The sequence below is a fragment of the Suncus etruscus genome, chromosome 1, assembly GCF_024139225.1.
Source record: "Suncus etruscus isolate mSunEtr1 chromosome 1, mSunEtr1.pri.cur, whole genome shotgun sequence".
NCBI classification, from domain to species: domain Eukaryota; kingdom Metazoa; phylum Chordata; class Mammalia; order Eulipotyphla; family Soricidae; genus Suncus; species Suncus etruscus.
Genome location: NC_064848.1, coordinates 85749615 through 85776890, shown reverse-complemented (window position 1 = coordinate 85776890; position 27276 = coordinate 85749615). Strand labels below are relative to the sequence as shown.

General features: G+C 43.5%; 1 protein-coding gene across 2 annotated transcripts; it reads right to left on the bottom strand.

Annotated features, from left to right (window-relative positions):
- Positions 1-2140: 2140 nt before the first annotated feature.
- Positions 2141-27045, bottom strand: C1H9orf43 (chromosome 1 C9orf43 homolog). 2 transcript variants are annotated; one of them, XM_049785038.1, is made up of 7 exons: positions 27013-27045; positions 21273-21469; positions 21025-21178; positions 6434-6534; positions 4014-4071; positions 3117-3253; positions 2141-2161 (listed from the first exon to the last, which is right to left on the bottom strand). In XM_049785038.1, the coding sequence occupies exons 1-4, from the start codon at positions 27015-27017 to the stop codon at positions 6522-6524; spliced, it is 369 nt and encodes a 122-aa protein (XP_049640995.1). In that variant the 5' UTR covers positions 27018-27045; the 3' UTR covers positions 2141-2161; positions 3117-3253; positions 4014-4071; positions 6434-6521. The 2 variants fall into 2 exon arrangements, with proteins under 2 accessions (XP_049640995.1, XP_049640989.1); XM_049785032.1 differs by lacking the exon at positions 2141-2161 and having other exon boundaries at positions 2442-3253.
- Positions 27046-27276: the final 231 nt, after the last annotated feature.

Genomic DNA, 27276 nt, shown 5'->3' with positions numbered 1-27276 from the left:
GGTGGTGCTAAAGGTAAGGTGTCTGCCTTGCAAGTGCTAGCATAGGATGGACCGCGGTTCGATCCCCCGGTGTCCTATATGGCCCCCCCAAGCCAGGAGCGACTTCTGAGCACATAGCTAGGAGTAGTCCCTGAGCATCAAACGAGTGTGGCCCAAAAAACAAAAAACAAAAAACAAAAACAAAAAAAAAAGAACTTCTGAAGAAGTCTTGGAATGATAGCACTGCAGGTAGAGCATTTGCCTTGCACACAGATAACCTAGGTCTATCCTTGTCATACTGTAAAATCACCCCACGTACCCTATCTCCAAGCCCAGGTGAACAAGTATGAATCAGGGGTAACACATGAAATTGTCCAAACCAGACTGAGGGTGAAACATGTGTAGTCTAGCAGTCTTCTACCTAATATCTCCACCAAACTGCCAGCCAGAGCTGCCATTTTTATTGAGTACAAGGACAACCCCCAGGTGAGGCAACTATCCTGAGCCTGTCCCACCCAGGTTTACAAGTAAGACAATTTCTGTTTTGGGGTAAATCCAAGTTGTAAGCAAACATACAAAGGAACTAGGGATGATCTTTGCTTGAGGTAAAATAAGGTATAACCTAACAACTGCCCCTTTTTGTTCAAAAAATTGAGGGGATGAGGCTGGAGAGATAGCACAGCGGTGTTTGCCTTGCAAGCAGCTGATCCAGGACCTAAGGTGGTGTCCCATATGATCCCCTGTGCCTGCCAGGAGCTATTTTTGAGCAGATAGCCAGGAGTAACCCCTGAGCACCGCTGGGTGTGGCCCAAAAACCAAAAAAAAAAAAAAATTGAGGGGTACATAAGCCATGTTCTATTGTTCTCTGCTAGAGGCAAGAACCACAGATCAGAACTTACAAAAGTGGTTATTTTGCATAGGCACAGTAGAAATTGGCTGCAATAGCAGCAAAGTTTAAACTGTATACATCATTCTCAAAATAATCAGCTTTTGGGGTGGGAGTGGGGAAAAAATAAAAAACAATCAGCTTTTTCCATATCTTTGTCTTTTATATATCACAAAATTTTTTCAGACTTCTCTGAATATAAACAGTATCCTATATGGTCCCTAAGCCTTCCAGCAGTAATTTCTAAGTGCAGAGCCAGGAGTAACCAAAACCCTGCCAGGTATGACCCAAAAACCAAAAACTTAAAGAAGATAAGACAGGAATAGAAGAGATAGTACAGTGGGTAAGATGTCTGTTGCAAGCAGCAGACATGGGTTTATCTGATGTCCCATTTGGTCCCCTGAGCACTGTCAGAAGTGGTTCCTGAATGCAGAGTCAGGAATAACCCCTGAGTATTGCCAGGTGTAGCAACAAAAAAAAAAAAAAAAAGGAGACAGAGAAAGCATGGGGAAAGGAGGACTATCAGCCTCATGGACGGAGGTCCTCATCTCTCCAGAACATTCCCTACTTACAGTCTTAGCCAACAACCACAGGAAGTACAAGGACAAACTTTTACAAGATTTTACCTCTCTATGCTAATCTAACCAAGCTAAGCTTTTATAAATCAAAGGGGACTAGAAAATGACTGGGCAAAAGGTCTCTAAAGTGGGTCTATCTCAAGGGAATCTTCTCTGAGAAAGGCAGCAGACATAAAAGCACTTATAGGACCCTCATCCAGGCAGCTTTCCACCTTCAATGACTTTCTTGGGATTAAAAGTCCATAAACCCCTTGCCCAGGCCCCCTCCTCAGCTTTTTAAATAGGTATGTATTCCCAACAGAAGAATGGAAGAGAAGCAGTGAGAGAAAACCTTCTCTTGGTGGGCCAGAATGATAGTGCAGTGGGTAGGGCACTTGCCTTGCACACAGTCAAATGAGCTTGATCTCCAGCATCTCTTGAGCACTACCAAGAGTAATTCCTGAGTTCAGTGGCAGGAATAAGCCCTGAGCACAGTCAGGTGTTGTCCCATAGAACAAGCAAACAAAGTCAAAATAAAAAGCCATTCTCTGGCCTCAATGTAGAGTTGCAAACAGCCATCTTTCTTGGAGATGTTTATCCCCTTACCTGTAGGGTGAGGCCATGAGCAGATAACAACATCTCATTCAGACCTTCACTATTAGCTGGGCTCTTTGCCATCACATCCCATTGGAGCACCACCTCTGGAGAAGCTTTGATTTTTGCTTTCCCTAAAGAAAGGCTAAAATAGGGGCCAGAGAAACAGTAGTACAGCAAATAAGTTACCTTCCTTGTATGCAGCCGTCCCTGCTTCAATCCCTGGTAGCCCATATGGTACCTTGAGCTCCATCAGGTTTGATCCCCAAGCACAGAGCCAGGAATTATCCCTGACCACTGCCAGTTGTAACCAAAAACAAAAAGGATAGAGACAGACAGCCATCACATCAGCTCTTCTTGGAGACAGAGAGAGAAGAAAGGACTCCAAATGGAAGAAATTTCACTTCAGATGTACAAATGTGCCAATGGATGTTCATTCATGCTACTTTTCTGGTTCCACTTGGATGAAGACTGAATATGTAGATGACTGCCATGTTCCTGCGCACTCTCCCACTGACTCCTCCACCACCCTCAAGGACAGCGACTTTACTTTTGCAAAGGAGGAAAATTAAGTAGAAAGAGGCTAAGTGATCAATGATTAACTCAATTATCATGTCCCTACAAGCCTAGAAGCAGCTCAGGAGAGATCCTGGCAGTGTTTGGGAGATGATACGAAATGCCAGGGATGAGCTGGGGTCAGTGATACAACCCCTGTACTACCTCTAAGAGTCATCTGACCACTACTCAATAAGCATCTCTCTATGAAGTGAGGAATAGTTCCCCTCCCAGGGCAAGTCTGAATAAGAGAAAGTAACCTCTGTAAGTCATAGAGGCCTATAAGAACAGTGGTTATCACTGCCATCCAGCCTGTTGATAAGTCTCAGTAGCCAAGAGAATAGGAAAGTGTCAGTTTTCTCCCCTCCTTACTCAGAAGATGGCTCTACTGAGAATGCTATTTGCTTGACAGTGCCAAGGATGGTGCCCAGGGCTTCACACATGGAAGCTTCACACATGGAGCCATATGACCAGTCTAAGCACACAGAGCCCAGGCTCTTCTCCTAGGAAGAAAAACCTTGGTCCCACCTCTCCCAACAACTTACTCTGGTGATAGCTCCAAAGATCCCACATCAAACTGCTTATATACAGAGACATGTCCTTGGATGTCTTGCTTAAAGAAGTACTCTGGAGTAGGAGGAGGTGTGATGGCATGCTGAGGTGTAGGCACGGGTCTCAGTGGCTACAAAAGAAGCAACAGACAAGTTTCATCAAAACCTTAATGCCACTTCTTCCTACCAACAAGGCAGCATCCAACACAAACGAGCAGGCCCCAGCCTTTGAGGTTCCTCCCTGCCTGCTCTGCACATGAGGACCCTTTCTCCCCTCTCTAGCTCCTCAATCCTATTGCTTAACTTGGATCAGACTAGGGATGAGTAGTTAAATTGAATACAATGTGCTGATTAGACAACTTAGTGCCAGGCAGAGGCAGGGCAGGGATCCAGCAATGAATCAACTGGATGCAAACACTCTCCTCATGGATTCTGTGCTCCTTCAGCTTCAGGAACCTCACTGAGGTAATTGGAGGAAGGGTAGAAATTGAAACACAACACACAGCTGGGGCCAGAGTGGTAGCACAGTGGTAGGGTGTTTGCCTTGCAGACGCTGACCTAGGATGGACTGCGGTTTGATCCCTCAGTGTCCTACATGGTCCCCAAAGCCACGAGTGATTTCTGAACGCATAGCCAGGAGTAACCCCTGAGCATCACTGGGTGTGGCCCAAAAATAAAAAATAAAAAAAATCGGGGCCAGAGCAATAGCCAGAGTATAGTAAATTGAGTACTTTATTTGCACTCTGCTGACTTGGGTTTGAGGACTGATATCTATATGGTACCCTATACCACACCATGAATGATCCCTGAGCTTAGAACCAAGAATAAGCCCTGAGAACCACCACGCTGTTCAATAGCAAATAAACAATTTAGCCAAGACATCAAACTTACCACTGGTGGGCTCCTCCCTTTTTTCTGGTTGTGAACAAGCTGCTTCCGCTTGGTGGGCCTTGAAATAAAAACTACCATCATTAATTCCTATACTTCATGGAACTGATCTGCTAGAATTAGCACCAACCTTTGGAGTTTGATTTGTTTTCGTTTTTTATATTTTTCACAAGATAGGAAATAAACCTATAAGAAATTTGGAGAGGGCATATCATATATACAAACAACAAAATGCATATATAAGGAAGCATTCAAAGGACCATCTAAAAGTGGAAATGTTTAAAACTTTACTAGCTCATCGTCTCTAAACACTTAACAAGAACCTATTTATTTTTATATTTTTATTTGCTGGGGGAGGTGCTGGGGAGTAATCCTGAGACCTCATCCACAAGAAGCAGACACTTGAGCACTGCCAGATGTGACCCAAAACAAACAAACACACAATATATTATTTTGTGATTTCTTTTCTTTTTTTTTTTTTTTTGTTTTGTTTTTTTGGGCCACACCCGGCGGTGCTTAGGGGTTACTCCTGGCTGTCTGCTCAGAAATAGCTCCTGGCAGGCACGGGGGACCATATGGGACACCGGGATTCGAACCAGCCACCTTTGGTCCTGGATGGGCTGCTTGCAAGGCAAACACCACTGTGCTATCTCTCCGGGCCCCTTTTTTTTGGTTTTTGGGCCACACCCGGTGATGCTCAGGGGTTACTCCTAGCTATGCGCTCAGAAATCGCTCCTGGCTTGGGGGACCATATGAGACGCTGGGGATCAAACCGCGGTCCGTTCTAGGCTAGCGCTGGCAAGGCAGATACCTTACCTCTAGCATTACCGCACCGGCCCCTCATTTTGTGATTTCTAAGGAGACACAAAACTGAGGGGGAAATTGTGGGAAATGGTAGAGGGATAGTCACAATGGTGGTAGGATTGGTGCTGGAACATTGAATGCACAAAACAACTAACTGTATTATAAACTCTGTAAACTACAGTGTTTAAATAAAGTTAGAAAGAAAGGCCCTGATGATCACAAAGTTGTTTTTTGTTTTTTGTTTTTTGTTTTTTTAGGGAGATCACACTTAGTAGCTATGTACTTTAGGCTTCACTTCCTAGCAGTGCTCTAAAACTATGTAGTACCAGGTATTAAACTGGCTCCCAGCATTCAAAGCATATACTCTACTCGTTGAGATGCCTCTCTGAGAGAGGCAGAAGCAGTCAGGCTGGATGGAGGGCAACTGAAGGAGGTTGCTTAAAAAGCTTAGCTTAGAGGCCATGCGGAGATATGCACATGGCGATTGGGACCTTGTAATAAAGCTGGATTTTTCCTGAAAAAAAAAAAGAGAGATGTCTCTCTGGCCAGCACCTGTTTCTTTTTTCCCCTTTTTTTTTTAGGACCATACCCCCCAATAGTCCAATAAAGCTTCTCTTAGCACACTGCTTAACGGTTACATCAAATGGTGCTCCGAGACCAGGCAATGCCAAGAATTGATCACAAGGCTTCCACTTGCAAAGCAAGAATTAGCTTCTTACTCAAAACAGTGGGCCCTGATTTATTTGCTATTACTGGCATATAGAATTTGATGTAGAGAATTCCCACAAATCAAAGTGCATGAATAGAATTGCAAATCCATGGAAAGGGCCCAGGGTCTCGAACATGTAAAGCCCTGGTTTAAATTTCAGCAACGTGGGGCCGAAGTGATAACACAGTGGTAAGGCATTTGCCTTGCACGCAGCCAACACTGAATGGACCCTAGTTTGAATTCCGAAATTCCATATGGTCCCCAACCCTGGCAGGAGTGACTTCTGAGCACAGAGCCAGGAGTAATCCCTGAACGCCGCCGGGTGTGAACCAAAACCAAAAAAAAAAAAAAAAAAATTCCAGCACCATAAAAAAAATTTGAATTTCATGATAGTTAGAGGCTGATGCAAGAAATCATGACATTCCTCTCTTCACTGCTGCTTTTAATGAAGTAACTCAAAAGGAGAACACAAGGTCATAGCTAGTACAGAGGGGTTAAGTATATGCATTGCATGATCCCAGTTCAATCCCTACCTCTGTGCGTCATTTGGTACAATCCCCAAACACAGAGCCAGTAATACCAGAGACCATGAACACTGCCAAATGTAACCCCAAAACCAAAATTAATCACTTGATAATTCTGGTTCCTTTAGGGGTGATGGATGATAGTATAGAAAGTAAGGCAGTTGGCTTGCATGTGGCCAGACCCATATTAAATTCCCAGTATCACACAGAGGCTTCCCAACACTATCAGTGATCATTCCTGATCACAGAGCCAGGAATAGCCCCTGAACATGGCCAGGGTATATGTGACCTAAACTACCTCCTTACTTCCCTCAAAAAGAGAGCTCAAACAGTGGCTTGATGAGAATCTGAGTAGGAGACCCCTAAATTCTAGACATGATACTTACATGACTTTATTGGTAGATGCTTCTGGAATCCAGATTACAACCATATGTTCATCATCTTGAGAACAGGGAAGCTGTGTATTGTTCAAATTCAGTACAGGAAGCTAAGTGAAAGATAGAAATAAGTTTTCAATGTATGACTTCAAGGGACCAGTTTCTTCCAATACTTTCTACCAGACTAAGAACTAAATTAGCATGCTAACCAAAAAGATTTGGAGGCTCAGAGAGAAAAAAAATCTTTACATCTCCCCAAACATCTTCAGAATATTCTTCAAAAAAAATAAATATTCTCGGCCCGGAGAGATAGCACAGCGGTGTTTGCCTTGCAAGCAGCCAATCCAGGACCAAAGGTGGTTGGTTCGAATTCCGGTGTCCCATATGGTCCCCCTGTGCCTGCCAGGAGCTAGTTCTGAGAGACAGCCAGGAGTAACCCCTGAGCACCGCCGGGTGTGGCCCAAAAACCAATAAATAAATAAATAAATAAATATTCTCCCAAGAAACTAGGTACCATTACCACTGCTCTGCAGAGTCAACATTTATTCATAAGAAAGTTTCCTGCCTCCTGAAGGCATTGAAGGAAGGCACAGAAAGGCTTTGAGTGGGCCAGAGAGATAGCATGAAGGTAAGGCATTTGCCTTGCGTGCAGAAGGACAGTGGTTTGAATCCTGGCATTCCGTATGGTCCCCTGAGCCTGCCAGGAGCGATTTCTGAGCATAGAGCCAGGAGTAACCACTGAGCACTGCCAGGTGTGACCCAAAAAACAAAAACAAAAACAAAAAAAAAGAAAAGAAAAGAAAAGAAAGGCTTTGAGTAACTGCTGATTTCATCCTAGGTAAGTATACCAGGAACTTTACCTAGGGGAATGCACCTCATTCTGCCCATTCCATCTAAAAGATAACAACATACATAATTTGAATGCAGAGAAGGAACCAATAGAGACAAGCAAATTGCCGAAGAGATAGCATGGAGGTAAGGCATTTGCCTTGTGTGCAGAAGGACCGTAGTTTGAATCCTGGTATCCCATATGGTCCCCCAAGCCTGCCAGGAGTGAATTCTGAGTGTGGAGCCAGGAGTGACCCCTGAGTGCTGCCGGGTGTGACCCCCTCCCCCCAAAAAAAGAGACAAGCAAATTGTTCACTTTCATAATCTATCAACCACTTATAAGTATCTGCATAAAACTTAACTATAACATTCTCCACATTTTGAGCACAGAGCCAGGAGTAAGCCCTGAACTTCACCTAGTGTGGCCCCTAATCAAAAACCTTTTTTTTAAAGACAATAATAAAAAGTATTTAGGGTGCTAAAATACTGGAGCTCCAGGAAACCTTATGAATTATGAACCCTATCCTTGGTGGGAGCAGGGAAAAGATAATCAAAATTAAGACTATTTAAGCTGGGCCTGGAGAGATAGCACAGCAGCGTTTGCCTTGTAAGTAGCCGATCCAGGACCAAAGGTAGTTGGTTCGAATCCTGGTGTCCCATATGGTCCCCCGTGCCTGCCAGGAGCTATTTCTGAGCAGACAGCCAGGAGTAATTCCTGAGCAATGCCTGGTGTGACCCCCCCAAAAAAACCCAATCTATATTATGCTGCCCCACTCAAGTGAGTAATAAAAATAATGGGACAGACTTGAAATACAAGAAGAAATTAGTAGGGCCCGGAGATATAGCACAGCGGCGTTTGCCTTGCAAGCAGCCGATCCAGGACCAAAGGTGGTTGATTCGAATCCCGGTGTCCCATATGGTCCCCCGTGCCTGCCAGGAGCTATTTCTGAGCAGACAGCCAGGAGTAACCCCTGAGCACTGCCGGGTGAGGCCCAAAAACCACAAAAAAAAAAAAAAAAAAAAAAAGACTATTTAAGCTGCATTGGTGAATCTGAGGTAGTGCCTATGCCAGGCTACACTGTAGCCCTGCACTGATAAATAAATTTTCAAAAGGTGGTGGATACCACAAAGGGCTGGGTGTCATGCCTCCTAGTCTGAGTTTGATCCCTGACACATCATGGTTTACCCCACCCACCTCAAAACCCATAGGTTCACACCCACAAGCAACACCAGGTGTCACTCAAAACTTAAAAAAAAGAAACTATGGGGCCGGGCGGTGGCGCTGGAGGTAAGGTGCCTGCCTTGCCTGCGCTAGCCTAGGACGGACTGCGGTTCGATCCCCCGGCGTCCCATATGGTCCCCCAAGAAGCCAGGAGCAACTTCTGAGCGCATAGCCAGGAGTAACCCCTGAGCGTCACAGGGTGTGGCCCAAAAAAAAAAAAAAAAAAAAGAAACTAATTCAAAAATAAGGAAAAGAGGACCCAGTGCGGCGTTTGCCTTGCAAGCAGCCGATCCAGGACCAAAGGTGGTTGGCTCGAATCCCGGAGTCCCATATGGTCCCCCACCCCCACCCCTTACCTGCCAGGAGCTATTTCTGAGCAGACAGCCAGGAGTAACCCCTGAGCACTGCCAGGTGTGACCCAAAAACCAAAAAAATAAAATAAAATAAAATAAAATAAAATAAAATAAAATAAAATAAAATAAAATAAAAATAAGGGAAAGAAAAGATAACTACAGGGACATGGGTAACGATCTCAGACACTAATGGTAGTGAGGTTAGATAACTATGCTAAGGTCATAAGTATAATTGTAAAACAAATCCCACACCATTATTTCCAACCCTGGGTGAGCAGGTCTGAAACAGAGTAGCCATGAAGAATTAATAAACCAAGCCATTCATAGGGAGAAAATCATGGAGTCAAGTGGCTTTTCCCCTCGTAGTCCACCAAACCGAAATTTCTCTGTATTGACCAGTTCAAATTCAACCAGGAGGGGTAGGGCCAAGTGAGAGACATAAATATTCAGGTGGACTTTTACAAGTCAAAGGGATTAGTGAAAAGAAAGAGGAAGTTGGAAAATGCCTTTGTTTTGGGTGAAAGCAATGCTTTTTACCAATGCTGTAAATTCATCACTTTAATTATAATAAATTAGATTGTTTTATTTTTTAGGGGCCACACCCCAGGTATAAGCTCAGGATTTATTCCTGGCTCTGTGCTCACCCCATAGTGCTCAGGGTTTATTCTTGGCTCTATTATGACAGGAGTCAGGGCACCATATGGGATGTCAGGGATTGAACCCAGGTTGGCTGAGCACAAGGCAAGTGAATAAAACTGTTGGGGCTGGAACTATAGCACAGTGAGAAGGGCATTTGCCTTGCACATAGCCTACCTGAGTTCAATCCCCAGCATCCCATATGGTCCCCCGAGTCTGCCAGGAATTATTTATGAGCAGAGTCAGGAGTAACCCTTGAGCATGCAGGCTGTGACTCAAAAACAAACCAAAAAAGAATAAAACTGGTTTCTCTACCCTACCCAAAAAGATGAATAGGCTTGGGGATTAAGAGATACTACTTTACACTGTAAAGGCCCTTCAATGCCTTTTGAATCTAGAACCATGTACTTATTATTATCTATTAAAAAAGCTCAGGCTGGAGCAATAGCACAGCAGGGAGGGCATTTGCCTTGCAAACAAGGCTGACCTGGGTTCAATCCCCAGCATCCCATAAGGTCCCCTAAGCCTGCCAGGAGTGATTTCTGAGCACAGAGCCATGAGTAACCCCTGAGCACTGCCAGGTGTGGCCCCAAAACAAAAACAAAACCAGTTCATTTCAAACTAAACCTTGGGATTAGGGGGAAAGCTCAAAGAGCTAGTAGGCAATGCTCTGCTCGCCAGAGGCCCTGATTCAGTTTCAGACATGACATTCTCCCTCAAGTACCATCAGGAGTTGCCTCTGTTCACTGCCAATATTTCCTAAAAGCAAAACCAAAAATATGTATTCTAACACTTTGGGTATGAAGACTCAAAGAGTTCTGTGTGATAGCACTGTGATAGCACAGCAGTAGGGCATATGCCTTGCAATTGGCTGACCCAGTGGTTCGACTCCCAGCATCCCATATGGTTCCCCATGCCTGCCAGGAGTGATTTCTGAGCATAAAGCCAGGAGTAACCTCTAAGTACTGCTGGATGTGCCCCCCCAAAACAAACAAATAAATAAATAAAATTAGAAATAGAAAGTAAATAGAATAAAAACAGATGGAAAATATCAGTTTGTCTTCCAGAGGGTGACAAACTTTTTATCATTTTTGTTTTGGAGCAAAAATCAAAACCTACTCCTGGCTCTGTAATGAGTGACCCTGTGGTGCTCAGAGGATCATGTGTGGTGCCAAGGAGTGAACCAGAGATCATTGGGATATAAGGCAAGCTCCTTAACACCTGTACTATCTTTCTAACCCAGTGCTTCGTGATTTTAAAATGTCTCTTTTGGGCTAGAGAGATAGTATCATGAGTAGGGTGTTTGGCTTGCATATAGCCAATCCCAGCATCCCATATGGTCACTTGAGTACTGTCAGGAGTAATTCCTGACACTGAGCACTGACTGCCAGGTGTGACCCACAAAATATAAAGTCTCTCTTATCATAGCTCAGAACTACAAAAGTTTAAAAGTCACCAGAGAAAGGTACAACGAAAGCCCATTTCTCCCAGAAACCATGCCTTACATTACCAAAAGTGGCCTCAAATCCTACAGCACTGGTAGGATGCTCAGGCCTCCTGAGGACCCTTTTTAAGTCAAACCTTCCAGCATTCCTCCCACTGCACCAGCATGCTTTCCCACACTGTGAAATAACTGTTAGGAAGCAATTCAGGAGTAATTCAGAGAGGAAGAACTCCTAATGGTGATCAGGCAGCAATGCTGAGACAAACCCCCCCGCCCTCCAAGGAACGGACCTAGCAATGCTGGGGAGCCAGAAAAGGTTGAGGATTAAACCCAAAGCCTCACACACGCAAGGCCTGTGTTCTACCAATTGGGCCACCTTCACATTCCAGCCTCCTTTCAACAAAAAGGTTAATTTAGCATCTGAACACACTCGATTCTGGACAAGATGGAATAACTCCTCTGCCAGATGATCACCAACATCACAGGGGTTAGGACTGATGGAAACAGTACAGCAGGCAAAGGCATCAATAGAGTGCCTGGGACAGAGTAAAACTTTAATATTATAGAGCAATTTAGGGGCTAGAGAGATAAATTAGTGGGCATGGTGCTTGCCTTGCATACAGCCAACCCAAATTCAATCCCTGGTATCCCTCAAGGTCTCCTGAGCACCTCAAAGAGCACAAGGAGCAACTCATGAATGCAGAGCCAGGAGTAACCCCTAACACTATTGGAAATGGCCCTGATCCCTCTCCAAAATTACTAAGAGCCATTGCCATCAGCTAGATCCTCATCTGATTCAGATAACAGCCACCCCAGGAGGAATGTTAAAGAAAGGCAAATTTTACATTCCCGTCAATAAAGAGAAAATGTTAAGGAAGTACCTTTTTAAACAAGGGTGTGATTTTAGAATCTCTACCACTGATAGAACCTTTGTCAAAAGCCTTCCGGGACCTAAAAAAAAATTAAGAGACACAAAAAGACTGCTGAGATGATAAAGTTAGTGCCCTCGTCTACAGAACATTCATGCCTTTATCTATAGAAATCTATGCTTAATATTTACAGGCTCTTACCAGCTCAATTTGTATTTGTTTTCCCTGGAACAATTTCCATCCAAGTGCTGCCCACTGAAAACACTTCCCCATTCTGTGGTATTAAGCTGAATTAACATCCTGGACCCCTTTCCAACTATGCATGGTTAGTCACCATTGAAGCAGATGTAACTCCGATGTAGGTGTGCAAAACATGTTCAATACAAAAAAATGTGGCATTTACACATCATGGAATACTTATTTAGCCTTAAAACATGGAATAAAATATATTCTCAGGGCTGGAGAAATAGTACAGTGGGTAGTGTGCTTGCTTTGCACATGACCAACCCAGGTTCTATCCCTAGCACTCTATATGGTCCCTGAAGACCACCGAGGGTGGTCTTCACAGCCAAGGATTGAGCATTGCCAGGTGAGACTCAAAAAGTAAAAAACAAACAACAAAAAGGAATGAAATTCTAATCAATGCAGCAACATGGATACCTTGAAAATAGAGAGGATCAGAGACAAGGAGAAAGAAATGGAAGTGATATTTAATGAATATAGTTTTTGTTTGAGATCATGAAGATACAGAACTCGATAATGGTAACAGTTATATACACAAATGAATGTTCTGAGGCCACTAAATTAAAAGTTTGAAAAGAGTCACAATAGAGACTGAAACAATAACTCAATGGGCTGAATGCACCAAGAACCCAAGATTTATCCCTGGTACCACCATATAGTCTCCCAAGCAGTATTGGGAGCAACTTCCAGTGCTGTTAGATGTGGGCCCCCAAACCAAAAAAAAAAAAAATCAAAATAGAAAAAAATTGGGTGAAACATGAGCAGAAGTGTTGGAGTGATAATAATACAATGGGTAAGAAGATTCTTGCCGGGCCCGGAGAGATAGCACAGCGGTGTTTGCCTTGCAAGCAGCCGATCCAGGACCAAAGGTGGTTGGTTCGAATCCCGGGTGTCCCATATGGTCCCCCGTGCCTGCCAGGAGCTATTTCTGAGCAGACAGCCAGGAGTAACCCCTGAGCAACGCCGGGTATAACCCAAAAACCAAAAAAAAAAAAAAAAAAAAAAGAAGATTCTTGCCTTACATACATTTAACCAGAATTCATCCCTGATGCCCTTTATAATCCCCTGAACCAAAGTAAGCCCTGAGCATAGTATGGCCAAAAACAAATCAAGAAACAAAAACATGTCAGTAGACATAACCCGAAAGTCTGAGGACATCATTGCATGCATCCTATCCCTGGCTTTGCTGGTCCTCTAAATGCTGCTGAGAACAACCACCAAGCACCACTGGTTAGGGCTCCAAAACAAAGTTAAAAAAAGTTAATTTGGGGCCGGGCGGTGGCGCTGGAGGTAAGGTGCCTGCCTTGCCTGCGCTAGCCTTGGACCGACCGCGGTTCGATACCCTGGTGTCCCATATGGTCCCCCAAGCCAGGAGTGACTTCTGAGCGCATAGCCAGGAGTAACCTCTGAGCGTCACCGGGTGGTTCGATACCCTGGTGTCCCATATGGTCCCCCAAGCCAGGAGTGACTTCTGAGCGCATAGCCAGGAGTAACCTCTGAGCATCACCGGGTGTGGCCCAAAAACCAAAAAAAAAAAAAAAAAAGTTAATTTGATATGACATTTACCTCAATGGGAAAAAAGTGCAGAGAGGTAGTGCAGAGGTTAAGATTTTGCGTGCACACACACACACACACACACACACACACACACACACACACACAGAGATCTTGCACACAATCAACCCAGTTTGTATCCCTAGCATGGTTCCTCAAGTATCACCAGGAGTGATCCCTAAGAATAGAGTAAGCCCTGAGTATTTCTTTGTATAGCACCAAGACTCCCCTACACCCAAAAAAATCTCACTAGGTTTTCCTATTATAGAACCTGATATCTTTTTCTGGTTTGGGGTTACACCAGGCAGCGATCACAGGTTACTCCTGGCTCTGCACTCAAAATTTACTCCTGGTGAGTAAAGGCTGATTCCTGCCATGTGTTTGGGCACAAGAGAGCCATTAATAAAGGCTGTTGCCTTGCTTCCAGCCTGTTTTCTCGATTTCCTGCATGAGGCAGCTAAGAAGATGACAGCAAACATAATCTCTTCAGGACCCAGCACAGGGTAAGCAATCTCCACCCAATAAGGGTGGAGCCAGAGAGTGCGATGAAGAGCTTCTTCTAGCCCATCCTTTGCCTTTCACACGGCTGTAGCCCATAAACCCTACCACACCCAGTAAAAACCATGTTACAAGTGTGGCAATGGGGAAACAATGCAAGACAACACCATGCATAGAGAATGAAGATGGCAGTTCTGATGACAGGGAAAGTACCAATCACCTACTTAGCCCCTCAGATAAGGAGTTTAGAATAGAAATATGAAGGATGTTCAGAGAAATCAAAGAAAGCATAGATCAGGCTGAACAGGCCACAAAGATAGAAATCAGAAAACTCCAAACTAAAATAACAGGATTGAAAAACTCAGTAGATGGGGCCGAAGAGATAGCACAGCAGCGTTTGCCTTGCAAGCAGCCAATCCAGGACCTAGGGTGGTTGGTTCGAATCCCGGTGTCCCATGTGGTCCCCCATGCCTGCCAGGGGCTATTTCTGAGCAGATAGCCAGGAGTAACCTCTGAGCATCGCCTGATGTGGCCCCAAAACAAACAAACAAAAATCAAAAACTCAGTAGATAAAATGAAAACTTCAATGGAAAACCTCTCCAACAGAGTAACAGCAGCTGAGAACAGAATCAGTAAACTGAAAGATAAGATGCAGAACAACTCCAAACAGCAGAAGAGATTGGGAAAGAACCTTTAAGCAAATAATCAGATAATGGAAAATCCTCAAATAATGTGAACAGATAAAAATAAAAAATTTAGGGATCATAGCAATAGTGTAGTGGTAGCGCTTTTTGCCTTGCATGCAGCTGACCCAGGACAGACCTTGGTTCCATCCTAAATTGTCCCCCAAGCCAGGAGTGATTTCTGAGCACAGAATCAGGAGTAAATTCTGAGTGTCACCATATTTGGCCCAAAAACAAACAACAACAACAAAAAGAAAATAGAAGTCTTTGATAAACTCATCAGAAACAACATAAGAATCATTGGAGTCCCAGAGACCCAGAAATAAAATCCCCAGGAAGACTCAACAGTCAAGAACCTCATTTCAGAGAAACTCCCAGAGCTAAAGACTATATTCAAACAAATCCTGCATGCCCAAAGAATACCAGCTAAAAGAGACCCCAAGAAAGCACCCCAAGCATCCCAAGACACATCCTAGTCACAATGATGAATCCCAGAGATAGGGATAGAATATTGAAAGCAGCAAGATCAAAAGGGAAATTACTTGCAAATGAACATCCTTAAGATTTACAGCAGACCTGTCACAAGAAACCCTCAAGGCCAGAAGGCAGTGATGGGATATAGTGACAAAACTCAATGAAATGAATGCTTCACCTAGAATATTTCACCCAGCCAGACTCACTTTCAGGGGGCCGGAGAGATAGCATGGAGGTAAGGCATTTGCCTTGCATGCAGAAGGACGGTGGTTTGAATTCAAGAATCCCATATGGTCCCCTGAGCCTGCCAGGGGCGATTTCTGAACATAGAACCAGAAGTAACCCCTGAGCACTGCCAAGAGTGACCCAAAAACCAAAAACCAAAAAAAACAAAAAAAACAAAACAGACTCACTTTCAGGTTTGAAGGAAGTATACATGGCTTCACAGATAAACAGCAGCTCAGAAACTTTACAGACTCAAAACCAGTCTTAAAAGAAAAACTGAAAGGTCTACTTTAAGACAAGACAGGCCTAAAACACACCAAACTTCTATACAAAGATGGCTCTAAATTCCATGACAATTATCTCTCTTAGCGTCAATGGGCCTAATGCACCAGATAAGAGACACGGAATGGGGGCCGGGTGGCGGCGCTGGAGGTAAGGTGCCTGCCTTGCCTGCACTAGCCTAGGACGGACCGCGGTTCGATCCCCCGGTGTCCCATATGGTCCCCCAAGAAGCCAGGAGCAACTTCTGAGCGCATAGCCAGGAGTAACCCCTGAGCGTCACAGGGTGTGGCCCAAAAACCAAAAAAAAAAAAAAAAAAGAGAGACACGAAATGGCAAATGGATCAAAAAGCTGAATCCAACATTTTGTTTCCTACAAGAAACACATCTAAATAGTCAGAACAAACACAGACTCAAAATTAAAGTTACAAGTACACACCAGGAAGGAAGACGAGACCTACATAAATAGTTTAATGACGTTGCTTATAAAATTAGAAAAGATCAATAAAATGAACCCGAAATACATAGGTAGAAGGAAATAACAAAGCTTAGAGCAGAAATTAATGAAGTGGAAACTCAAAAAAACAATCCAAAAGATCATGAGAGCAAAAGTTGGTTCTTTGAAAAATTAAACAAGATTGATAAACCACTAGCAAAACTCACAAAGAAAGGAAGAGAAACTTAATAAACCAGATTAGAAATGTAAAGGTGGAGATCACTACAGATAATACAGAGATCCAAAGGGTAATTAGAGACTACTTTGAGAAACTCTATGCTATGAAACATGAAATCCTGGAAGAAATGGGGAAAAAAAAAAAAGCCATTATTGTAATAATGCCCAGAGAATAAAGATGAGGGTCGGAAGGACCGGCTCATGATACAAAGCTTACCACAAAGAGTGGTGAATGCAGTTAGAGAAATGACTACACCAAGGACTACCAGAACAATGTTGATGAGTGAGAGAAGTAGAATGCCTTTCTTGAATACAGCAGGGGTGGGGGAAGATGTGATGGGGGGCATTGGTGATGGTAATTTGCACTGATGAAGGGGGGTGTTCTTTCTATGGCTGAGGCCAAACTACAAACATGTTTGTAATCATGGTACTTACATAAAGATATAAAAAAGGGGATGATAAACCATTTCCCTCCCTCCCTTCCATTCTCCCTCCCTCCCTCCCTCCTTTCCTCTCTCTCTCTTTCTCTCTCTCTCTTTCTCTCTCTCTCTCTCTCTTTCTCAAAAGGCTATATAAAAGATCTTCTCAAGTGAAAGGAAAAAATGCATAAAATCTAGAACAACATTGAATGTGCCAAAGTTAAAATATCAACTGAGAGCAAGGAATTTCTCTTAGGAGTATGTTTACATTACAAATGCCACCATGTTCTGCTAGTAAATTAAAATCAAGTTAATGGGAATTCATGAATACTGGCAGGGGCTCAGAAACAAGTCATAAGTTCAGATTCATCAAAGGTTGAGCATCCAGGAACTGTCAGGAGATGAGATCTGTATGGCTCTAATTCAGCCATTTACAAAGTCCCCTTTACTAAACAATAAATCTTTTCTAAGTGAACATTAATGTTACAGAAAAGGTCCAGGCCAAATTTTATCTGGACAAAAATCAGTTCTGCTTTCCCCACCACCACCAAAAAAAATCAGTTCTGCTTCTCATACCAAATAGTCACTGCCTTAACTGTCCTGTAATGTTTCCTGCATGCTTTATCAGTCCCCAGTATACAGTACCATGCCATTTTCCCATTTTCCTGGATAAGAATCCAATATTCAGTGATTTCCTCTTAAAAAAAAAAAAAAAAAAGGACAAACTAATCAAAGCTGCAAAGTAAACAAAAAAAATCAAATGTTATCCAAACTAAATTAACATTTTTATTATTGCTACTAGCAATTTATTCATTATCTGTGATCTCCGGAAGCAATGAACAAAACAAATTTTAAATGTATTAAAAGTGAGGAGGTTGGAGAGATAGCACAATGGGATGGCATTTGCCTTGCAAGCAGCCAACCCAGGACAGAGTGTGGTTCGAATCCTAGTATCCCATATGGTCCCCGGAGCCAGCCAGGAGCGATTTGAGTGCAGAGCCAGGAGTGACTCTTGAGCGCCACCAGGTGTGACCCAAAAACAACAACAACATAAACAAGTGAGTTTTGTTTTGTTTGGTTTGGTTTGGTTTTTGGGTCATACCCGGCGGTGCTCAGGGGTGACTCCTGGCTCTCTGCTCAGAAATAGCTCCTGGCAGGCACGGGGGACCATATGGGATACCGGGATTCGAACCAACCACCTTTGGTCCTGGGTTGGCTGCTTGCAAGGCAAACGCCGCTGTGCTATCTCTCTGGGCCTACAAGTAAGTTATTTTTAATGTAATTAATTAGTTAATTAATTAATTAATTAAAAGGTGATTTGCACTTCAAAAGTATCAACTTGGGGCTGGAGAGATAGCACAGCAGTAGGGAGATTGCCTTGCATGCAGCCTACTCAGGACTGACAGTGGTTCAAATCCTGGCATCTCATATGGTCCCCTGAGCCTACAAGAGACGATTTCTCAGCAAAGAGCCAGGAATAAACCCTGAGCACAGCTGAGTATGATTTAAAAACCAAAAAAAAAAAAAAAAAAAAAAAAAAAAAAAAGGGGCCGGGCGGTGGCGCTGGAGGTAAGGTGCCTGCCTTGCCTGCGCTAGCCTAGGACGGACCGCGGTTCGATCCCCCGGCGTCCCATATGGTCCCCCAAGAAGCCAGGAGCAACTTCTGAGCGCATAGCCAGGAGTAACCCCTGAGCGTCACAGGGTGTGGCCCAAAAAACCAAAAAAAAAAAAAAAAAAAAAAAGTGTTAACTTAATCCTAGAATAAAACTTTTGTGGCAACTTTACTGCAAAATAAAAAGATTATTTTTTCAAAGTTCTGACCTACTGCTTTCACCACCACATTCCGCAATTACTAGTCTCATTTATTTTATTTTTTAATTAAAACACTAGGGTCACAAGGTTGCTCATACTACAGGTTTTCTTCTTTTACAGATAAAGTTGTTCATGATCAAGTTACAGTCATACAATGTATAACAACCCTCATACTGGTCTAATTTCTTTGTTTTGGGGCCCATACCCAGCAGCACTCAGGGGTTATTCCTAGCTCTGCGCTCATAAAGTAAAAAAAAAAAAAAATTATCCCCGGCATGTTCAGGGGACCATATAGGATGCTGAGGGTAAAACTCACGTTGGCCACATGCAAAACAAACACCATCCCCATCTCCAGCCCCATACCTGCTATTTTTATTTTATTTCATTTCAATTTTGGTTTTAGGGCCACACTGGCAATTCTCAGGGATTACTCCTGCACTCAGCAATTACTACTGGCAGGCTCAAGGGACCACAGGCAAGGAAAACATCCTACCCATTGTGCTATTGTTCCAGTCATGTGCTAGATAGATGAACGAAAGAATAATGCAAAGATATACAAAATAAATGCCCAAGCCCTTCACCTAATTTATAAAACATAAGTCAAAGAGATAGTACAATGGGTAGGACACTTGCCTTGCACACAGATGACCCAGTTTGATCTTCATCTCCCCATATGGTCCATTAAGTACCACCAGGAGTGATGCTGAGCACAGAGACAAGACTAAGCCCTGAACACTGCTGGATGTGACTCCAAAAAAATGTTAATAATAATAAAAACAACCAAAAAATGAGGGGGGATGGAGGGATAGCATGGAGGTAAGGCATTTGCCTTGCATGCAGAAGGACTGTGGTTCAAATCCCAGCATCCCATATGGTCCCCGGAGCCTGCCAGGAGTGATTTCTGAGCAGAGAACCAGGAGTAACCCCTGAGCCAAAAACCAAATAAATAAATAAAAATAATAATCAAAACAGACCTTTGAGTTCTTTCTTTTTTGCAAGAGGAGTGTAGTAGGTCACACCCAACAGTGTTGAGGGATTACTCTTGGCAATGGATTTAAGGTTCATTCCTGACAAGAAACAAACTAGGGCCAGTCACATTTAAGACAAGCACAACTTAATCCTGGTACTATCTCTTCAGCCCCTAGAACTCTATTCTTGCCCTCTCCCACCGGCAAGCTCTCTACCACATTAGACAGCTCTAATGTCCAGTCCAGTCAGAAGCCACCTATCCAGGACAGTGCCCTGGGTTAAGAAGAATCCTGCCTGGAGGCTTCTGCAAACCTGAGGCACCACACAGCAGCTCCTTCTCTAGCTGAGAGTCCTTTGAAGATAAATATGTTTGTTGTCTGTTTACTATTGTGCACCAGTAACTGAGTAGCAAAACAGACCTCTCCAGTCCCTGGTTTCATCTGGTTTCCTAATGTACTCCAGAAGCTGAGAAATATTTCTTCTAGGAGCTACATGGAGTCTCCCCAAGTGTATATGTTGAAATTCTAACCCCCAGTAGATCAGAATGGAATGGAGACCAAACCTAATAAGAGACAGAGAAGATCAGAGGAGGCCTGTTGGAAAGGGGTGGGGTTGATCTGAACTGTGACTGATCAGAGGAAGAGCAGGCCCAGACAGCCCCAGGGAAGGCCATGGGTGACAGAGATGATGCCCCTGAAAACCAAACCTTCCTAGAGGGTTCACAAGAAATAGATGAACCAATATCTTGATCTTGGACCTCCACCCTCCGAAATTATGAGAAAATACTTTTGTGTCAGTTGATCCCCGTAGCTCACAATAGCAAACACACATCCACACCACACACCTTTAAACCCACTCTAAGAATACCCAAGTGGTGTTTTGTTTTGATTTGATTTGGTTTGGCTATTGGTTTTTGAATCACACACAGCTGTTCTCAGGACTTCTTTCAGAACTTACTCCTGGATCTGTGCTTAGAGATCACTCCTGGTGATGTTTAGGGCATCATAGGGATGTAGGAGATCAAATCCAGATCAGCCACAGGCAAAGCAAACCACTCTACCCACTGTACTATTGTCCCAGCTCCTCAAAATGCTAGTATAATCAGTCATTCCATGTTTAACTTTATCACAGTTTTACTTAAAGCTACCTTTCTTGAGCCAAACGAATTGCACAGGTGTTAAGACTGACCCTAGTTCAATCTGTGGCACCATCTACGGTCCCCAAGCACTACCAGGATTGAGCCCTGAGCAAAAAACCTGAAATAAACACTTAAAAATTCTGGGTGTGGCCCAGCCTCTTACCCCCATCTCCCCCCAAAATAAATCAATTTTCTCAAAGTTTCTTACACAGGTCAAGAAACCAAACCCAAGTTGAGAAACCCTCAAGTCTTTAAGCAAGTTCCCATGATCATGTCTTTACCTGACTGAAAATTTGGAGCCAATTGTAGGACCCCGTGGCCGTAAAGAGCGAGGCTTGTGGATTGCAATTCTGGGGAGCTGGGGGTGGCAAGCAAGTCTGCAGGCTGGGATGCAGTCATCCGAGAGATTCACAATGGTGAGGGTCGGGAATTTGTCTGCGAAAGCACAATGGCCCCACACCAACATGTTAAGGGTTATCAGATGTAAAAAGGCTCTTGTAAGGAAGGAGACCGGAGAAAGCTAGTGCACCTTCAAATTCCAGAGTTTTGCAGGGACCTTCAAGGAGACGTGGGTGGCCCCTTTCAATGCGGCAAATGGCAGCCCAGCACTGTGGGTGCTGACAAATGGCCATATTGCATGTGGTCTCATCCCACATGCTCTCGTCTGGCATGTCCACAGCGGCAGGGAGGTTACCACAAAGGCCAAACCTGGTACTTCCAGAGTGCCTGAAACAATTCCACATCATTAGAAATATTACACATTAGTTAGCCATGCACTCCAGAGCTTCCTTTCCACTCAAAGTGTATAATAGCTCTGTTGAGCCCATATAAGTCAATGATGGCTGCCAGGTAACTAAGATTTAGGAAACAAATAAGCATGAAAGTATGGCAGCAGGAAGGAAAGTGGCAAGAGTGAAGGAGCTGGACAGTACAGATAGCATACTATACTTTATACTTTATAGTATATGTATCTCCCCCACGGTCAATGTGAAGTATAATATCATAAGGTCCACTGTGCTCCCCCCGCCCCAGCGTGGATGGCTGATCAAACCTCAAAGGGAAGTTACTTCCCTGATAGTGTGTGTGGTATTTCTCAAGCTTGGTTGCAAACATATATTTGGCCTAAAATGAATCTCCCTTCTGCTGTACTAAGTAGTGTAAGGGCTAAGAATAAGCTAGGATAAGATAGGTATAATAAGTATAATTTATTAGGACTAACCATACTCTTCATGTTTTCTGACTTGTTTTTGCTTGCTTTTAGATTTTGCTTTTGTTTGTTTTTTTGGATCACACCCGGCAGTGCTCAGTGGTTACTCCTGGCTCGATCCTCAGAAATCGTCCTTGGCAGGCACGGGGGACCATATGGGATGCCAGGATTCTACATGCCATCTTTCCGGCCCCACTTTTAGAAATTTTTAAGTTGACATAAGCTCTGCCATCACAGGTCTTTTTTACATTACGGGCCCTAACAAGTGATCAGTAAACAACTCACTGACCCGGGTGACCCCAGCTAGCTACCAGCTGGCTCAGGGAGATAAGGGATGGCTGCATGTGTTTACACTAAAAGAGTAACTACCAGTTGGAAAACATGATTTAAAGTTAAGCATTGGAGAGCAATATGGGTACTGTGAGAATTAATAACCCAACTAACATAGAGTGAAGCAATAGGTATAGAAAATAGTGAGATGAAGATTAATGCTATTTTTTGCTTCTGTTGCTGGCTCTGAGCTATAAGTTTATAAGTAGTATAAGAGACCAGAGACAAAACTCCCTCCACCCCTTAGCCCTTGTAACTTTGCTACCAAGGAAACAATACCTCCACCCTGCCAGATCAGGACCCTCCCAAGGGTCATCTGGAGAATACAGGCCATACGAACATCAGGATGTGGGCTAGGGTGACTGACATCAAAAGGGGTTTTGGGACAGTTAAGGAATTGCGCATTTTTTAGCTTACACTATTGGTTGTTTTAAATTGTAACAGCTCTGGGCCTCAATGATCTCTTGCCAAAGAACTGTATAAAAAAAAGTTGCGGGGCCGGAGAGATAGCATGGAGGTAAGGCGTTTGCCTTTCATGCAAAAGGTCATCAGTTCGAATCCCGAGGTCCCATATGGTCCCCCATGCTTGCCAGGAGCAATTTCTGAGCATGGAGCCAGGAGTAACCCCTGAGCACTGCCGGATGAGACCCAAAAACCAAAAAAAAAAAAAAAAAGTTGCGCTTGGAGCTGGAGAGATAGCATGGAGGTAAGGTATTTGCCTTTCATGCAGGTCATTGGTTCAAATCCCGGCATCACATATGGTCCCCCTCCACCCATTCTGAACCTGCCAGGAGCAATTTCTGAGCGTAGAGCCAGGAGTAACCCCTGAGCACTGCTGGGTTTGACCCAAAAACAAACAAAAAAACAAAACAAAACAAAACAAAACAAAGTTGTGCTTTAGCCTGTATGAGGCCAGCTCGCCTATAGAACAGCCGGCCCCAGAGCTCTGAATGAATAAACCTCACTTTGCCAATTGCATTCTCTGGAGATTTGTGGTCTTTATTTGAGGCAGTGGGCTGTCATGGACCTTTTAACAGTATGTATATAGTTGAGCATTTACCTCCTGATGAAAGAATTAGTATAGGCAAATGTTGCCTTGATTAAATTTCTCTTTACCTGGAACATCAACATCAAGAGAAACATAAAAACAACTTTGTAGTCCTCATAGTACCTGGCGGTACTCAGGGGTTGCTCCTGGCTCTGAGTTCAGAAATTGTTCCTGGCAGGCTTGGTGGACCATAGGGGATGCCAGGAATCAAACCTGAATGTTCCAGGTCGGCTGCATGCAAGGCAAACAGTCCAACACTGTGCTATCCCACCCTCATAGTCTGTTATAAAGGAATGTTTGCTTGTATTGAGACATATCTAAGAGACGCCGAGTGACTCACGAATTTTTCTTACCTGGCTATAATATCCGAGGTTTGTCCTGGAAGTAGCACTGGGTTGTTAAGAAAGCTTTTTATCAGGTAAAGATTTACATCTCTTTAAAATAAGTTTATCTCTTTTTTCTTTTTTTTCCCTTTCTACTAAAACCTGTGAGTCTAACTTAGGAAGTTAGTTATCTTCGGAAAGCCCTAAAAGCAAAAAAACCTGTTCCCTCGGCAAAAGAAAACCTTGATAGGAAAATCTAGTATCTTGCTAATCCTTTAATCTACCTCAGAATTGACACCTAGGAAAAACTCTGATATGTTAAAATTTGCCCTCTTTTGATCCCAGGGAAGTCTCAGGGTTCTTAATTGAAGTGTAATTATTCATAAGGTCTGTAAACCACATAGAGGCATAAGAAATGTTTTGAAGATCAAACAGTGTGTACTTGTTTCTGTTAACAAGATATGCTTGACAAGAAACAAATGTGAGCTTTTTTTTTTTTTACATTAAAAAACTGACTGGCAGAAATCCTGCTTATATACTCCTTGTATTTTTCAATTCTCCCACACAACTGAGTATGGCTCCTGTTGTTTATCATTTGCTGACTCTGTGCCACCCACTTTCCTGAGGGGATTCCGAGAATTTCCTAGCGTGTCCAGCCCAATACGACTGTGGCACATATGCATATATACTGTATACTTTATAGCAGTGGTCCTCAAACTATGGCCCATGGGCCACATATTGTATTTGTATCTGTTTTGTTTCTTCATTGCAAAATAAGATATGTGCAGTGTGCATAAGAATTTGTTCATAAGTTTTGTTTTTACTATAGTCAGAACCTCCAATGGTCTGAGGGACAGTGAACTGGCCCCCTGTTTAAAAAGTTTGAGGACCCCTGCTAGTATAACATACTATACAAATAGTACAGAGAGTAGGGGCTTGCCTTGCATGTGGCTAACTCAGGTTTGATCCTCAGTGCACATATAATCCCCCAAACCCTGCCAGGAATGATGCCTGAGTACAGAGCTAGGAGTAAGCCCTAAGCACCACCTCTGTGATCTCCCATAGAAAAAGACTAGAGGATCTGACTCCTCACAAGTCTTTAGAATGCAGTTACGGCAGTATAGAGAATGCAGTTATGGAACTATATAACAAAAACAGTTTGGAATGATCACTCTAGACAAGAACTGGGTACTGAAAAGAAGTAAAGTGATATGCTTGCTATCTTTTCAGTAACCATACTGCAGATCAATGTTTAAAAGGGGTAAAAGGAAAGAGTGAGAAAGGGGAGGGAGGGAGGGAGGGAGGGAGAGAAGAGAGAGAGAGAGAGAGAGAGAGTGAGGGAGAGAGAGAGAGAGAGAGCGAGAGAGAGAGAGAGAGAGAGAGAGAGAGAGAGAGAGAGAGAGAGAGAGAGAGAGAGAGAGAGAGAGAGAGAGAGAATACTGCCATAGAGGCAGGAAGAGGGAAGGCTGGGGAAAGGCAGAAAATGTGCATTGGTGAAAGTATGGGTGTAGGCCATTGTATAGTTGAAACTGAATCATGAACAACTTTGTAACTGTATCTCTGGTGATTCAAAACAAAAAAAAATTTGTAAAGTATAAGCTTCATATGCATCTTACTGAAAATCAGCATATACCTCTCTTCATTCTGATTTCAGCCCCCCCTTCGCCCCCAACCTGGCCTTTTACTTCTGGTAACCACTCACTAATCTTATAGTCCAAAAGTTTATTTATATTGTTTTCCTTAGTTAATCTGCTTGGTTTCCCGATGTGCTACCTGAGTAAAATCATACATGGGATAAAAAGATAGTAGGGGTAAGGAGTTAAGCACTTGCCTTCCACATGACTGACCCTGGATAGATCCCCAGCACCACGCAAAGTTTCTAAAATATCACCAGAATTAAGATGAGAGCATCACAAGATGATCACAGCCCAAACCTCCAACTTCCTCACTCCCCCCAAAAAATCATAAAATCTGTAGAAATGATTTAAATGGCTCAAATCTTCAGAATATACACTTCATTTCCCCAATACGTTCCAAGTCTCATACCAGTAGTCAGAATAATTGGTTATACTCAAATAGTAAATCAACAGATCTTAAGTTCTATTACCAGCAACTATTTTATTTAATGGCTGTATGGTTTGTTTTTGTGTTTGTTTTGCCGTTTGATTTTTGGGCCACACCGGGTGGTGCTCAGAGGTTACTCCTGGCTCTGCGTGCACAGAAATTGCTATTGGCAGATTCTGGGTACAATATGGGATGACAGGGATAGAACCAGAGTTGATACTGTGTTGGCTGTGTGCAAGGCAAACGCCTTACCGCTGTGTTATTGCTCCAGCCCCCTGGCTGTATTGTTTTGAGCACTTTGACTTCACTTCTCTGAGACTCTTTCTTCATATGATTTGGAAGTGTGTGGGGGTATCCTAAGAACTGGGAGACATTAAATGAGGTAAAGTGCCTTTATGTAGGGAACAGTATATACTCAATTGGGGGCATAGAGAGAGAAAGCAAAAGAGATAAGGCATTTTGTGTTGCACTCAATGCAGTCCACCGAGGTTTGACACTGGTGGTCAAACAAACACCACCAGAAGTAAGCTCTGATTACTTTGAGTGTGGCCCAAAGACAAAAACAAGGAGCTAGAGCCCTAGCACAGGGTCGACCCAGATTAGACCCCCAGGATACAATATATGGTCCCCAGAGCCCACCAGGAGTGATCCCTGAGCACAGAGCCAGAAGTAAGCCCTGACCATGGAAGGGTATGTGCTGCCCCCTGCAAAAAGAAAAGGAAAAGAAAAAAAATTCTCTAGTAATATTTTAAACAGTCACTACTCCTTGAGTACACCTAATAATGAATTTAAAGGCAATGCTTTTACTTTTCTTGTATTCACATTTTTTATGCATACCATACTTTTTTTTTGGGGGGGGGGCCACACCCGGCGTTGCTCAGGGGTTACTCCTGGCTGTCTGCTCAGAAATAGCTCCTGGCAGGCACGGGGGACCATATGGGACACCGGGATTCGAACCAACCACCTTAGGTCCTGGATTGGCTGCTTGCAAGACAAATGCCGCTGTGTTATCTCTCCGGGCCCACATACATACTTTTAAAGTTAATTCATTGACTCCTAAAGGAACATGAGAACAGTAATGAATAAGACAAATTTATGATGAGCCAAAGAGATGCTAGCACGGGGTTAATATATATATATATATATATATATATATATATATATATATATGCCTTGCATGCAGGTGACCCATTCGATGCCATACCATGTGGGTACAATTCAATTCACTTTCCCTTCTGGAAAAGCGAAGTTGGGAGGGAGATCACGGCCTACAAAACCCAAGCGACACTATATATACCTCATTGCTACCGAGAAGAAAGTCAGGTGAGAAAAAAAAAACAGCTTCGGAAGTCGCGGGGAGATGGACGGGTCCCGCCCTGTAAGCCCCGCCCTCTCGGACTAAGACCACGCCCCGTCTCCCACGCTCTCCGCCGAGCAGCGCCGTCGCTAGGCAACGACGCAGAGCACTATGGGGGAGCGACGGAATCCCAAATAGGCCATTCTTAGTGATGTGGGAAGTAGAGAAAAGAGCGTGAGATGGGGGTAGGCGTATACCGATAGG